The 15,855-nt window shown below is 39.9% G+C and overlaps 1 protein-coding gene across 7 annotated transcripts in view; it reads right to left on the reverse strand.

Moving 5' to 3' along the window:
- The window catches only part of ARHGEF7 (Rho guanine nucleotide exchange factor 7), a 367,648-nt gene that overhangs the window by 262,037 nt on the left and 89,756 nt on the right, over positions 1 to 15,855 (reverse strand). For all 7 annotated transcript variants that reach the window (XM_029604696.1, XM_029604689.1, XM_029604690.1 and 4 more), the window contains one exon: positions 13,095 to 13,225. In XM_029604696.1, the coding sequence (XP_029460556.1) occupies positions 13,095 to 13,225 (131 nt within the window). The remainder of the gene's footprint in view (positions 1 to 13,094; positions 13,226 to 15,855) is intronic.

Genomic DNA, 15,855 nt, shown 5'->3' on the forward strand with positions numbered 1-15,855 from the left:
CAAAAAAGCAAACAGAATGTTGGGAATTATTAGAAAGGGAATGGTGAATAAAACGGAAAATGTCATAATGCCTCTGTATCGCTCCATGGTGAGACCGTACCTTGAATACTGTGTATAATTCTGGTTGCCACATCTCAAAAAAGATATAGCTGCAATGGAGAAGGTACAGAGAAGGGCTACCAAAATGATAAAGAGGATGGAACAGCTCCCCTATGAGGAAAGACTAAAGAGGTTAGAACTTTTCAGCTTGGAGAAGAGACGGCTGAGGGGGGATATGATAGAGGTGTTTAATATCATGAGAGGTCTAGAACGGGTAAATGTGAGTCAGTTATTTACTCTTTCGAATAATAGAAAGACTAGGGGGCACTCCATGAAGTTAGCAGGTGGCTCATTTAAAACTAATCAGAGAAAGTTCTTTTTCACTCAACACACAATTAAACTCTGGAAATTGTTGCCAGAGGATGTGGTTAGTGCAGTTAATGTAGCTGTTTTTAAAAAAAGATTGGATAAGTTCTTGGAGAAGTCCATTACCTGCTATTAATTAAGCTGACTTAGAAAATAGCCACTGCTATTACTAGCAACAGTAACATGGAATAGACTTAGTTTTTGGGTACTTGCCAGGTACTTGTGACTTGGATTGGCCACTGTTGGAAACAGGATGCTGGGCTTGATGGACCCTTGGTCTGACCTAGTATGGCATGGTCTTATGTTATGTTCTTAGAATTAGCAAAGGGAGGCTGTGGGATGGGCTGAGATAGGAAATAAAGGTGCTGGGGGGGAGTGTTAGAGAGCAATGGGAGTAAGAAAATGAGCAAGGAGGCCTGGGGATGACAATGAGAAAAGGAGGACAAGAATGGAAAGGGGGGCTGGAGGGGTGAGTGTGTGCAAGAGAGGCTAAGCAAGGAATATTGGGAGGCGAGAGAATGAACATGAAAGTGATTAAACAGAACTGATATGGGTGCAATACCTTATCTTTTGATTCAGACTGGACGATCAGGAACAGGCAGCTCCTATCGTGACATTGCACGTTTGAGAAACAAACTGATCTTTTTTCTTTTTACCAAATGTTACTTCATTTCTGGATATTTAGCCTGCCTTTCCAAATTATGTGCAAGGCGGCTTACGGAATTATTTTTAAGAATTCCTGTGCAGTAAGGGCCTGCCCCAAGGGGCTTACAAACTAAGGGTCAGATTGGTTATGGCTTTTCTCCCATTTTGTGTCTATGGGAAAACCCTTAGTGAATCAGGTGCTAAGTAGATACCTGAGGCAATGAGAAAAACAATGACTTGCCCAAGTATCAGTGGGGAAAGAAAGATTCAGATACCGATGCTCAGTCCATTGCTCTAGAACATAAGAACATAAGAACATAAGAAAATGCCATACTGGGTCAGACCAAGGGTCCATCAAGCCCAGCATCCTGTTTCCAACAGTGGCCAATCCAGGCCATAAGAACCTGGCAAGTACCCAAAAACTAAGTCTATTCCATGTAACCATTGCTAATGGCAGTGGCTATTCTCTAAGTGAACCTAATAGCAGGTAATGGACTTCTCCTCCAAGAACTTATCCAATCCTTTTTTAAACACAGCTATACTACCTGCACGAACCACATTCTCTGGCAACAAATTCCAGAGTTTAATTGTGCGTTGAGTAAAAAAGAACTTTCTCCGATTAGTTTTAAATGTGCCCCATGCTAACTTCATGGAGTGTCCCCTAGTCCTTCTACTATCTGAAAGAGTAAATAACCGATTCACATCTACCCGTTCTAGACCTCTCATGATTTTAAACACCTCTATCATATCCCCCCTCAGTCGTCTCTTCTCCAAGCTGAAAAGTCCTAATCTCTTTAGTCTTTCCTCATAGGGGAGTTGTTCCATTCCCCTTATCATTTTGGTAGCCCTTCTCTGTACCTTCTCCATCGCAATTATATCTTTTTTGAGATGCGGCGACCAGAATTGTACACAGTATTCAAGGTGCGGTCTCACCATGGAGCGATACAGAGGCATTATGACATTTTCCGTTTTATTCATCATTCCTTTTCTAATAATTCCCAACATTCTGTTTGCTTTTTTGACTGCCGCAGCACACTGAACCGACGATTTCAATGTGTTATCCACTATGACACCTAGATCTCTTTCTTGGGTTGTAGCACCTAATATGGAACCCAACATCGTGTAATTATAGCATGGGTTATTTTTCCCTATATGCATCACCTTGCACTTTTCCACATTAAATTTCATCTGCCATTTGGATGCCCAATTTTCCAGTCTCACAAGGTCTTCCTGCAATTTATCACAATCTGCTTGTGATTTAACTACTCTGCACAATTTTGTGTCATCTGCAAATTTGATTATCTCACTCGTCGTATTTCTTTCCAGATCATTTATAAATATATTGAACAGTAAGGGTCCCAATACAGATCCCTGAGGCACTCCACTGTCCACTCCCTTCCACTGAGAAAATTGCCCATTTAATCCTACCCCTAGGACACACTGTTTAAACTAGTTTACTATACATAAATGTTTAATTTTCTTAATACGTGATGTGAAATGATTACAGTTTGTATTTCCCCATCCTCCTCTCCAATTTTCCCGGATTGGGGGGGGGGGGGGGGGAGTGTGTCCTGGGGTGGGAAGGAAGAGAGTACTGGGATCCATCCCGGGAAGGGGACAGTGCTGGAATCTGTCCTAAAAGGATGAGGCCACTGGTGCTGCAGAGCTCACCCCGTGCACTACTTCTACTGGCAAATTGGAAACAGAACTAAAATTAAAAAAAAAGAAAAAAAAACTGTACTATTTTTAAGTTCTGGCTCCATGAACAATTCCTCTTTTGCCTCCCTGTTAACAAAAAAGGAAAGATATTTTCATTATTGCTGGGAAATCCTGGACTTCAAAGCAAAATTTAAATCAGTCTTAAGAGGGCAAGCCCTAACCAAGATAATAAAGCAACTGCTAAGACCTGTTTTCTAACCCAGTCCTGGCTTTAAGATATACAAAAACAACAATCATGGTTTCATATTAATTAAGCGGGAACAAAGAATGGCCTGAGGGATCTAGGTCTCTCTTCTACTCTGCCTTAAAAGAAAAGGGCAGAGCAGTTTTCATAACTTTGCCATGAGTAGGAGGCACTGTTGCATTTAAACTAATATGGAAAAACTATTGGAAAACTATGGAAAAACTTTTCAGTGCCCTCATTTATCTCACTGGCATTATCTGATAAACTGTGCAGAAGAATTTCTGATGGTCCAATCATTTTCATCAATGAAGGTTTTAATATCCGGCAACTCCACTGTGTTATGAGAACTGTTGAAAGGGTCCCCCGACACGGACCCCGTGTTTCGCCAACAGGCTGCGTCGGAAGGGACAATCACTTTTATAACACCATTCAGTTTTAGGTAATTTATAAAAGTGATTGTCCCTCCCGACGCAGCCTGTTGGCGAAACACGGGGTCCGTGTCGGGGGACCCTTTCAACAGTTCTCAGAACACAGTGGAGTTGCCGGATATTAAAACAGTAAAACCTTCATTTATGAAAATGATTGGACCATCAGAAATTCTTCTGCACTCGTGTTGTGTGTACTGTGAATGCTGAGTGCCGTCCCAGCTCTTGCGTTGTGAGTTTATCTGAGAAACTAACATATTTATGGAGCCAGCCCAGTGGGCTCATGAAAAACGACAAGGGTTTGATTCTTGGATCAGGTCTTCCGTTCCCCATGCCATGGATGCTGTGGAGGCAGTGTTCACAGCTCCTGGGGAGAGGGAGCCCCAGTCATTGTGCTACAATGTCACCTAGTGGCCAGATTTAGAATCCATGATTGCAGGGCTCCAGAATGAACACTGATGCATGGCCACTGGCCAAGGTCTACCACTGTGATGACTCAGCTAAGTCAGTTCAGAGGGTATATATAAAAAAAAAAAAAAAAAAAGGTCCGCTTCTGAACAAAAGGGTAATGGCACCAGATACCATCCCCAGTTCTGATAGAGCTAAAACCCCAAAGAGACAGAAAAACTGCTGGGCCCAAAAATATAGTTTAAACCCACTATCTTTATTTCACTGCACCAATCCTTCCATCATTCCTTTCTGCTCTCCCTCCTCCTGCTTCTTGGATATTATACTGAACACTACTGCCATGGGACTTGTTTTTGCATTAACAATAATAAGAAGAGTTGCCATACTGGTCAGATCAACGATCAATCAACCCCAGTATCTTCTTCCCAACAGTGGCCAATTCAAGTCACAAGTATCTGGTAGGATCCCAGATAGAAGATAGAGCCCATGCTGCTAATGCCCAGGAATAAGTAGTATAATTAAACACGAGTTGCAAATAGCAATAGTATAAATGAAAGAGAGACTTTAAATTATCTATGGGACCTTCATACCACCCTTACGGTTTTCAGAACACGATGATGTTCAGATAACAACTTATAGGGTTATCTGTCTACGCTACATAGGTTTTTAAATGTTTCACGTCACAACACTTAACTAAATGTGATGTCATATTTATTCATGACCACGTGAAAAACATATGTATACAATGATTACAAGAAAGCAATCCAATCAATTTCTTTAAGGCCCCACGGATCCTCGGTGTTTAGCCGATAAATCCATTTTTAAGAAGAACATAAGAACTTGCCATGCTGGGTCAGACCAAGGGTCCATCAAGCCCAGCATCCTGTTTCCAACAGAGGCCACACCAGGCCACAAGAACCTGGCAATTACCCAATTATCCCATGCTACTGATGCAATTAATAACAGTGGCTATTCCCTAAGTAAACTTGATTAATGGACTTCTCCTCCAAGAACTTATCCAAACCTTTTTTGAACCCAGCTACACTAACTGCACTAACCACATCCTCTGGCAACAAATACCAGAGCTTAATTGTGCGTTGAGTTTGCTATCAACTGTGCAAGATAATTAGTAGGTATAAAATTAGGAAATAAGTTGCCTAATGTACTCTCTTGCCTCATAAATAGCAAATTACTTAACTCTTAGCCCTATTTTGCAAGGGCCCTAGACTACCTCTTTTTTGCATATGTAAATGTGCACATGAGCCTGAAAATATGTACATTTTAAAAATATTTTTAAAATAACTTGTATGCTAGAATAAGCTACTTCTCCGCATATATGCTTATTTTCCCCACTAACTCTGTTGAAAATTCACCCACTTCACCCATTCCATGCCTAAGAGTAAAGAGACCATAGTGAATTAGGTCCCCTGAGGTCCATGTTCATGTTCCCCAGATAACTTTTTCTGCTTAACTTTATCTGGATATTCATCCCAAATCTGCATTCTAGGTAACTTTAGAATAGATATTTACCAGCACAGTAACCCAGGTAACTCTGTCCAGCCATGCTGAATATCGGCACTGACTGGAGAAAGGAAAAACATGCTCCAAGAACACCTCCAGCATTGCCTCTTTCTGTCCATGTAATAAAGAGACTGGAATGATATTTCTGATTATTAGTAATTGAATCCTATGATCAGTTTACAAAAAAAAACAAAAAAAACTCTATAGTAGTTATAAGTAATTAATGAACGAGGTAGCATTCATTTGGGTCCAACTTGTACCTGTTGAGCCAACCTCAAGACCTAGTCCCCACCTCACCAATGTGCTGCCACTTTTTCCAAAATGGTCCATCTACAATCTTGAAAAGTATGATCTTTTTTAAAGAAAATAGTCCACTAATGGTGCCTCCTCTTTATGGGTTTTGAGGTGGCTTTTATGTTCGGTCATTCTAACTTTGACAGTTCGTTGTCATGTCAATATATTTTAAATTACACGGACAGATAATGCAATAAACTACAAACTTTGACCTGCATGAAAAGTCCGAGGGAGATAATACAACGGAATCGAAAAGGATTATATTTATTGGTGGGAACAAAATTTAAACCCTTATTGAGTACTCTTTCTTCTACTTCCGAAATAGGTTGCCCTGAAATATTAATAACTGCCAATTGTGAGGGGACACCATCAGAGTGACATGGTACTGTATCATCAAAAGGAAGGCTAAGACGTACCGTCACCCTCAATTTCACTCTCTTGATTTACTGGGATGTCTCCATCATGTAGATATGCGCTTACGGTGGTATATGTGGCAACAGGAATTGTGACCTTGTCCTCGGTTTCTCCCGCTTGTTTTGCTGGGGTGTCCGTGTGCCACGTCTTCTCCCACGGACTTGGCAAGATGGCAGGTTTTTTTGTGTTTTTCTTAATTGGTGGAAGTTATCACATTTAAAATTAAGAAAAACACAAAAAAAAGGACCGATGATTATATAAGACCCTATAGATTGTTATCTGAACAACATCATGTTCTGAAAACCCTAAGGGTGGTATGAAAGTCCCATAGTTAAAGTCTCTTTTTCATTTATACTATTGCTATTTGCAACTCATGTTTAATTATACTCTGAAATAATTTGATTTGCTAGATTGGGCTCTTCTTGATGATCAGGAATAATTAGTGGCTTTTCCCAAGTCTATCTGATTAATAGTTTATGGACTTCTCCAAAAACTTGTCAAAACCTTTTTTTGAACCCAGCTATGCTAGCTGCCTTTACCACATCCTCTGACAATGAATTCCAGAGCTTAACTGTATATCAAATGAAAAATAATTTTCTCTGTCTTGTTTTAAATGTGCTACTTATAGAAACTATGGGACACACCATGAAGTGGTAATATTTGAAAGAGTAAAAAGCTGATTCACATTTACCCATCCTTTCCTCATAGGGAACCATTCCATCCCTTTTATCATTTTGGTCGTCCTTCTCTGTACCTTTTCCATAGAAGCTATATCTTTTTTGAGATGTGGTGATCAGAATTGCATACAGTACTCTACATGTGGTCTCACCAAGGAGTGATACAGAGGTATTATGACATTCTCAGTTTTGTTCTCCATTTCTTTTCTAATAATTCGTATTGCTTTTTTTTTTTTTTTTTTTACACAGCAGCCACACACTGAGCCAAGGATTTCAAAGTATTGTTTGCAATGAAGCCAGATCCTTTTCCTGGATTGTAACTCCCAATATGGAACTTAACGTTGTATAACTACAGTGTGGATTGCATTTTCCTAGGTGTATCACTTTGTTCTTATCCACATTAAATTTAATCTGCCATTTAGATGCTCAATCTCCCAGTCTCAAATGGTCTTTCTGAAATTTCACAATCTGCATGTGATTTTACTACTCAGAATAGTTTTGCATCATCTGCATATTTGATCACCTCACTCATCATTCCCTTTTCCAGATGATTTATATTAAAAAGAACCATCCTAGTATCCCTGAGGCACTCACTGTTTACCTTTCTCCACTGAGAAAACTGTTTCCTATCTTTTAACCAGTTTGCAGGACACTGACACCTATCCCACGACTTTTTATTTTTTTCAATAGTGTTCATTAGGGAACTTTGTCAAACACTTTCTGAAAACGCACACACACTATATCCACTGCATCACCATTATTCACATGTTTATTAACCCCTTAAAAAATGGAGCAGATAGTTGAGGCATGAATTCCCTTATGTAAACCCATGCTGTTTGTGTCCCATTAAACCATGTCTCTCTATATTGCTCTGTGCTTTATTTAAAATATTTTTCACCTGTATCAACATGTGCTAGGCAAATTACAATAATGAATAAAATATCAAAAATGCATACTAAATATACAAGCATTAAAATATATTACACATTCTCCAGAATAGTTTCTACAATTTTTCCTGGGTTTCAAGTCAGGTTCATGATTCTATAGTTTCCTCGATCACCCCTGGAGCCCTTTTTAAAAGATTGGAGGGTGACCAATGTGATGCCAATCTTCAGGTATAATAGATGATTTTAATGATAGGTTACATATTACGAATAACAGATATATAATTTCACTTGAGTTCTTTCAGAGCTTTGAGTTGTAAACCCTCTGGTCCAGGCAATTTGCTACGTTTTAGTTTGTCAATCTGCCCTATTACATCATTCAGTGATATATTTATTTATTTAGATTTTTATATTCTGCTTTTCGGCACTTCAAAGTGTACATCAAAGCAAATTACATTCAGGTACTATAGGTAATCCCCTGTCCCCTTAATACAGCATTTTTATCAGACATAAAGGTAAATGAAACTAACAAAGTAGCACAATTAGTAACTACAGTATCTAGAGACATTTCTAAAATATCAAAAAGATTTAAAGACTGTTCAGATTGCTGTTGATCAGCAGGAGCACTTGATTCTGTTGGTTTATAGGTAAGTAGTAAATTTTTTAAATAACTGGCATTTTATCTAGAGGAAATCCCAATACTCGAGTTAGGTAAGATTTAAAAGTCAGTAGGTGAAATCTTAACATACGGAAAATTAATACACGAAGATTTAAAGTTTTCAAAGCATTTTCAATATTTTCAATCTTTCTTGTATGAATCAGTTCAGATTGTACTAAACTATGCTGAAGAATCTCCACAGATGTTAAACGTGTATCTATCTGTCCCACTTTTTCTTCGAGAATATTAACAGCTTTATCCACAGTTGGTATCCATTGGTTAATATCCAGAGCTATATTCGTTAGAGTAGAAATTGCCAACTCCAAAGAGACAAAAGCAGCCCACAGAGAATCCAAAGTAATCACTGGAGGTTTTATCAAGGAGGTTCTAGGCACAGAACATACCTTCAAAACGACATCTCCTGCTCCCGGGGAGTTGGTATCACCATCCCCAGCTCCAGAGGGTCTAACTAAGCCGGCCATACCTGAGGCCTGGCCAGGGCTCTCAAGCAGCGTCGCTGGAGGCTCAACCCTTCCACCCCCAGGGCCTTCCAGCTCAAGATCTTTCCCTGACCTCAGGGCAGCACTCCGGTCAAGGGTGTAAGACTGGATAGCCCAAACGGTAGAGTATCAAATGGAGGGGGGGGGGAGGTGTTAAAGGTGCACTGGGACTCAACGACACACCTTCGGCCAGCAACACCTATGTCTGTTCTGCATTGGCTGCTCCTTCCAACGGCATTGTCAGCGGGGCCGCAAAAAAGCTATCAATCCACAGCTGGTGATCATCAGATATGGGAGAGAAAGACTAAGTTCTCCCTTATCTTACCTTTTTGATGCCTCATACAAAAAGAAAAGCTAATATAACTCCCAGGAAAAAGCAAAGGCAGAAAGAGCTCTTCAGCGTGCTTCATGGGTGGCAGCCATCTTGTCTCCTGTCCTTCTGCTTTTTCTAATGCATGGTATATATCTGCTCTATTCCTCCTTGGCTAAAACATAACAGGCTCTCGTTAAACATCAATAAAACTTAAATAATTTTTCTCTCATGGTTTCCCATTATAAATATCCCAGACAAGCTTGTCTTCAGTGACCAGGAGATTGTCACATCACATTACGTCCGGAACCTCAGTGTCGTCAATGATTCTTCTCTATGCAGGATCACATTAAGTTTCTCATTCAATCTTCATTTTTCAAACTCCCACTGTTAAGACACTTGAAACCTCTCCTTGACTCTTCAGAATTTCGCATGGTGCTTCAGTCTCTTCTATTCTCTGGACTTGACTACTTTAACACTCTTTTCATTAGTCTTCCCGCCTACATAATTCAGCCATTACAAATAATACAAAATTCCGCTATCCATCTGTTAACAAATACGCCTTTATATGAACATATCACTCCAGTTGCCACAACTGTTCATACCCTGCTTAATTCTGTCTCTTCACTGCCTCATTGAAGCTGTATACTCCTTGCTGTTCACTGGGATCTGAAAAACAAAATCTGCTAGATGTTCCCTCCACAAGGTTGGCCCACCTTGATAAAATCTGATAAAATCAGAAAACGCTCCTTCTCGGCGGCTGGCCCCACCCTCTGGAATTCTCTTCCAAGAGATATATGATATATCATAGATCCAAAATTTTTTAAGATAGCGTTAAAAACATCTCTTCCAATGGCCTTTAAATCTGTCAGCTAAGCTACTGCATATTTTTCTTATGATGTGTCACAGCTGAACATTTGTATATATATATGTTTTGTTGATGCTTTCACTCTACCCTGCCCTGAACTCTGGAAAGGCGGGTAAAAAATCTTTTAAATAAATGACTCCACTTGGCAAACTCATCACAAACTGACATCACATATTACTCTTATACTAATGACATACAACTATTAGTTAAATCACACAATATGTAGTTACAATGAATACTCATGAGAACTTGAAAATACTGTGAAAAGACGTCAATATAAATACTTTTCACACAAGCGGTAATGTGCACTGTCAGGCAACCATTTAAAAATGGGTACCGCTCGTGTCCAAAGTTTCAGACACACTCCTCCTACTTGGCATGCTTGGACATATACTATCGTGCTAAAAAGAAGCCGTTCCGGCAGGCCCCGGAGGCAGCTTGGGCGAAACGTGATACCACGTCGGGTTATGCCAGACGGGGAAAGTACCTCTCTTGCTTTATATAAAAAAGCTTAAAAAACTGAAAAAAATATATGCGCTTTTTGAAAGTGCTTAAATGGACCAATGATTAGAGTGTACTCGCAGCGGTGAAAAGTTTAAACAGTAACTCCAGTACCCGCGGGGTGGTATGCCGGTTCTTAAATAACAAAAAACTAAAAACAAAAAACTTTGTTGATTTATAAAAAAGTTTATTCTTTGCTAGAGTGAAAAGTATTTATATTGACGTCTTTTCACAATATATACAACTATTAGTACCATCTGGTACACAACAAGACTCTTCCATCTCCAACCTCAACAACTGCCTGACTTTCATTTCTAGGTTGGTTGCCTAAGCCTCAAGAGGACAGATGTTATGGATTGTGAAAAAAAAGAATCCAACCCTCTTTCCCCCCCCCCCCCCCCCCCCCCCCCAATTGCAAAAGTAACTCTGGATGGAATAACTAACACTCAGCTTTCAAGGATTGAGTTTAGGCTTTATCCTAGACTCAACTCACCACCAGAACCCAGATCCAAACAGTATCCAAACTGGCTCTCGACCACCTGTGCCAGTTTTGCCACCTAGGACCTTTCCTAAATAACGACAGTGCAGCTACTATCCAGGCATTAATAATATCTTAGGCTACTGTTTTTAACAATTAGATTCTAGTGAATAGGAGCCTCGTTTAAAGAAAAATTATACATTAGCAATAAGAGATCCCAATAACATCTTGAAGTAATTCATACAATTCGATGGTTTTGGCTTTATCAAGCTTCTGTATCACATCAACAAGAAAAATCACATACTAATTAAAATGACAAATCTTCTAGTGTCTGCAAAACATGCTGAGCCACTTAGCACTGTCATGAGCAAGGTGTAACGTCAGTAGACCACCTTAAAACAAAATACTGGACATTCACTTACAATGCAAGACACTGGAGTTGCTTATAGCCAAAAACATGAGTCACTAGCCTGACTTCATCTAAACGTATTGGCTGTACAAGGTTCCTGTCCTACAATGGCAATAAAAGAACCAACCCCCCCCCTCCTGCTGAAACTCTGTACGTAATGTGATATGCACATGAAGTGCATGGAATCCAGAATCTCTTCCATGATTCTCGATTTATGCTCTGCTTTTCTTGACTAGTCAACCACTGAAAAGAGTAAAACTCTTTGGGGCATGCATATCTCTTTTGGAGGACAAACTTCTATCTACCTACCAGTATCCAAATATGATTAGTTACAGACATGAGAATTTTCCCTCCCTCTCTTCATTAAAGAGGAAAATTATATACAGTAATTACCGACGGATGACAGAGTTTCTAGTTATAACTGATTGCGCATCTACTTCATCAGTGTTTTGGGAAAGACGAAATGCTTCCCCTCAGCCTGTAATGCACAACCACTACTATGTATGTCTAATAAAGTAAACTAAAAACATACGAACCCACTACAGCACCTTTTCTCCAGCTCTGTCTGAAAGCATAGTCAAATATGGGAAGAGGCAAACACACACACACACACTTCAAAGTGGAAGATGTGCAGCATGGTTAATGGTGAAAAATAATCCTCAAGAGACAGCAAGAAATACAAAGCTTCTGAGAACAAATTTCCACTCAGTAGGTCTATTGCAGCAATCTGTATTGCAGGTCTGTCGCCTTTAATATGTTTATTCCAGAGTTTGCACAGTTACGTGCAATTTGCTAATGGATGTGACATCAACATTACAGCATAACTGTGCTACAAATTTAGCCAAAAGACCTCACTGATCCTTGAGGTGATAAAAGGTAACGAAACATAAAATACTCAAAAGATCTTCCATACAGGTCTCCTGGTAAAATGCCAAGAGACAACAGCAATGAAGACTCATTATGCATTAGGGGGTAATTTTCTAACAGCACATGCAAGTTAGCGTCTAAGTTACACCAATTTTCATAGTGGACTTAGGCAGGTAAGAGCACTTTGAAAATTATCCCAGGAAAACTATGCACACACAATTACATCTGCTATTTGTTGCATGTAGTTTTACTGAGATAATTTACATGCATGTTTTTCTAAAATTTGATATGACCCCTGTCATGAAGGTCGGTATATAAAAAGAATTAAATAAATAAATAAATAAATAAATAAATAAATAAATAAAATCAAAAAGTATACACATCCAAACCTGGATCAGACTCCACTCCCTAGAATGCCTGTCCCCTGTGTACACAAGAGTCTGTGCACACAGTACATATGTGCATAATATTATGCCTGTATCAGTCACACACTTTTCAAAAAAAGGGCCAATTCTGCAGGTAAAGCACTTATTTTATCCGCAGATGTTCCTTTCAAAATTGCACTCCCAAAGTCTGCTTCAGTTTACTTGATTACAAAAATGACTGAAATCAATCTGCCAGTGCCATTGGACTACTCCACTAAGGGAGGCCGACACTTTCAGGTGATCATATACATTTTTAAAATTCAACCATTAGAGAGCGCATACAAGAGTCAAATTTGTAAAATCTTTTTAAATGACATCTCTCAGGAAGCATCCCGCTGTAGAATACAGTGTCCTCACACATGTTTGGGCTGACAGAACAGCTCTCAATTGCCATGCTCAGATTTGCCCGAGGAAGCAATGTTATACAAACTTAAACATCAAAAGGCAAGGCCTTTCAGCCTGTAACATTATGCAACAAAACACAAACTGTTGACTGACTTACCAGGCTTCGATACTGGCCCTGAAAGATTTTAGACGTTCTGCTGAGCAGCGACTGGGATCCGAGGGAATCGAAGGACTTTATGCGGTGAGAGGACGGGCGTGCACATACGGAATCACTTCCCAATCCAATATCTGAGGGGGGGAAAGAAAAAAAAACACAGAACAAAGTGCTTTGGGTTAACGCACATTAACTACGAGATACACTGGTTTGGAAAAGGGAAGCTGTAGATGGACTGTAATACAGAAACACATTCATAAGGGGGAAAAAATGGGCTATTGCTGCCTTACCTAGTGAGTAAAACTGACAGTGTAGACAAATACATTGGTCATGCGTTCAGGTAGGGGGCACCGAGAACAAACTAAGCCATAACTCTCACGTGGCCAGTTTTCAGGGTGGAAGCAAAATTTTCCTCCTACTCCTTGGGCTTCCAAACCCATTTGACAACTTACCCAAGCCTTCTCACTGCCATTTATGATGAGAGGACACTGATTAAACGTTGAGGCACCATGAGCCTTCAATCCAACTACCCAGGGATTTTTCTTAGAACATAAGAACTTGCCATGCTGGGTCAGACCAAGGGTGCATCAAGCCCAGCATCCTGTTTCCAACAGAGGCCAAACCAGGCCACAAGAACCTGGCAAGTACCCAAACACTAAGAAGATCCCATGCTACTGATGCAATTAATAACAGTGGCTATTCCCTAAGTAAATTTGATTAATAGCAGTTAATGGACTTCTCCTCCAAGAACTTATCCAATCCTTTTTTGAACCCAGCTACACTAACTGCACTAACCACATCCTCTGGCAACAAGTTCCAGAGCTTAATTGTGTGTTGGGTGAAAAAGAATTTTTTCTTCTTCCCATATTTAATCCTATATTTTTCCCATCTAAGTACTACAGCTGTAGTCCTCTGGCTGAGAGGAATGAATGCAGCAAAAAAAAAAAAAAAAAGTGCACTCAAGGCAAGCAATGAGTTTAATAGCCTTTTCACTGCCACTGTGGGCCAAGAAAAATGTGCATTAAGGCAATCAAGACACATTTTTTACTTCTCTCTTCCCTCCTGATAGCTGATTGGAAAAGTGCCATGGGAAGGACTACAGGCCGACGTTCAGGCACGACAGAGTCCATTCTCTGGGGACTTATTGCAGCAGGTGACCTGCAATCAGGTAGGAGCCTTCTCTGCTGAGGGAAACGATCGCGAGATCTACCCGTCCCCTCTGCATGAAGGAGGCTTCTTAGAGGGGCTGCTAAGATTAAATTAAGCTTGTACTGCCTAAGTTGTTGGCAGTTTTGGGGTGGTGTTGTGGTTTGTTTTTTTTAAACAGTCCTGGTGGTTCGCTGCCATGGCTCCTGGCCTTGAAGACCTGGAGTTGAGAGTTCAGTCCTTGCTTCTCCCCTGATAAAGATGATTAGTTTATATGAAGTACCTTCCTTGAGCGAATGTAAGTCTACTTGACCGCCAGTGATCATGGGTGGTATTTCCTCTGGGCGGAAACAGAAAAATGTCTAGAATTTGTATTATATCTATAAAAGTTCAAAGTCTTAATTCTCCACAAGAGGAGTTTTCTATTTAGGGAAGTCGACCTGAATATGGCTGAGATAGCATTCATTCAAGAGACACATCTTTCAAGGAGATATGAATACCTTATGCGTTCGCCCAAATTTAGCCAGCAGTATTTTGCCCCTAATAATAAGTCCACAAAATATACTGGGGTTATCTTGTTCTCCAAAAATTTTATATTTGAATGCTCCTGTCTTACAGATCCCATGGGTAGGTATCCCCTATTATGAATTAAGGTGAATGGGATTACTTACACTTTGATTAATATTTACGACCCCAATAGGGAACAGGCTACTTTTTTCAATAAACCACCAAATCAGTCCCTAGATACTTCTAGGGACTGGGAAAGGTTTCTTATGGCCTGGATTGGCCACTGTTGGGAACAGGATGCTGGGCTTGATGGACCCTTGGTCTGACCCAGTATGGCATAGTCTTATGTTCTTATATATAGCCAAATCGCATGGTAATGCCCTCAAAGCCCTTATGGATGATTTACAGCTAGAGGACCCATGGCGACTTAAATATCCACACTCACGATCCTACACTTATTCTAAGGTACATGATTCATACTCAAGAATAGACTACCTCCTGGTGGATAAATCACTATATGACCTTATCCAAAAACCAGAGGTTTATCTCCTGGTCTGACCATGCACCTAATACATCTAGATATCCGCCTTCAGGGCAACGAGGGGGGGTAAACGCTTTTGGAGGCTCAATGACTCCATATTGCATAATCCATCATACACTAAGGATATCTCCCAGGTTATTCAAGATTTCTTTCACACCAATGCCAATTCTGTTAATTCACCTGTTGTGGTCTGGGATTGCAAAGCATTCATAAGAAGCCTTTTCATTTCTCGCTTATTCTTGAGGAAAAGGGAGAAAGCAACCTGTTCTCAATTAAGAGATTACATACTTCCTTATCAAAGCAACACTTCCACAGTGGGTCCCCAACTATACTGACCCGTTTTAAAGCTAGAGAGGAACTCTATAAGGCTAGAAGCAGAGTGCATAGCCCATTCCATAGAATTGATTCGCCAAGAATATTTTGAAGGAAGAGAAAAAGCAGGGAAATTACTTGCTAATAATTTTTTTTTTTTTTGTCAACTACCAAAATCATATTCTAAACATAAAAAAATGAGGCTGGCCAGATACGGACCATCAATTCGGCAATTAATCAGCAAGTTCTTAAATTTTA

The sequence above is a fragment of the Rhinatrema bivittatum genome, chromosome 5, assembly GCF_901001135.1.
Source record: "Rhinatrema bivittatum chromosome 5, aRhiBiv1.1, whole genome shotgun sequence".
Taxonomy (NCBI): Eukaryota; Metazoa; Chordata; class Amphibia; order Gymnophiona; family Rhinatrematidae; genus Rhinatrema; species Rhinatrema bivittatum.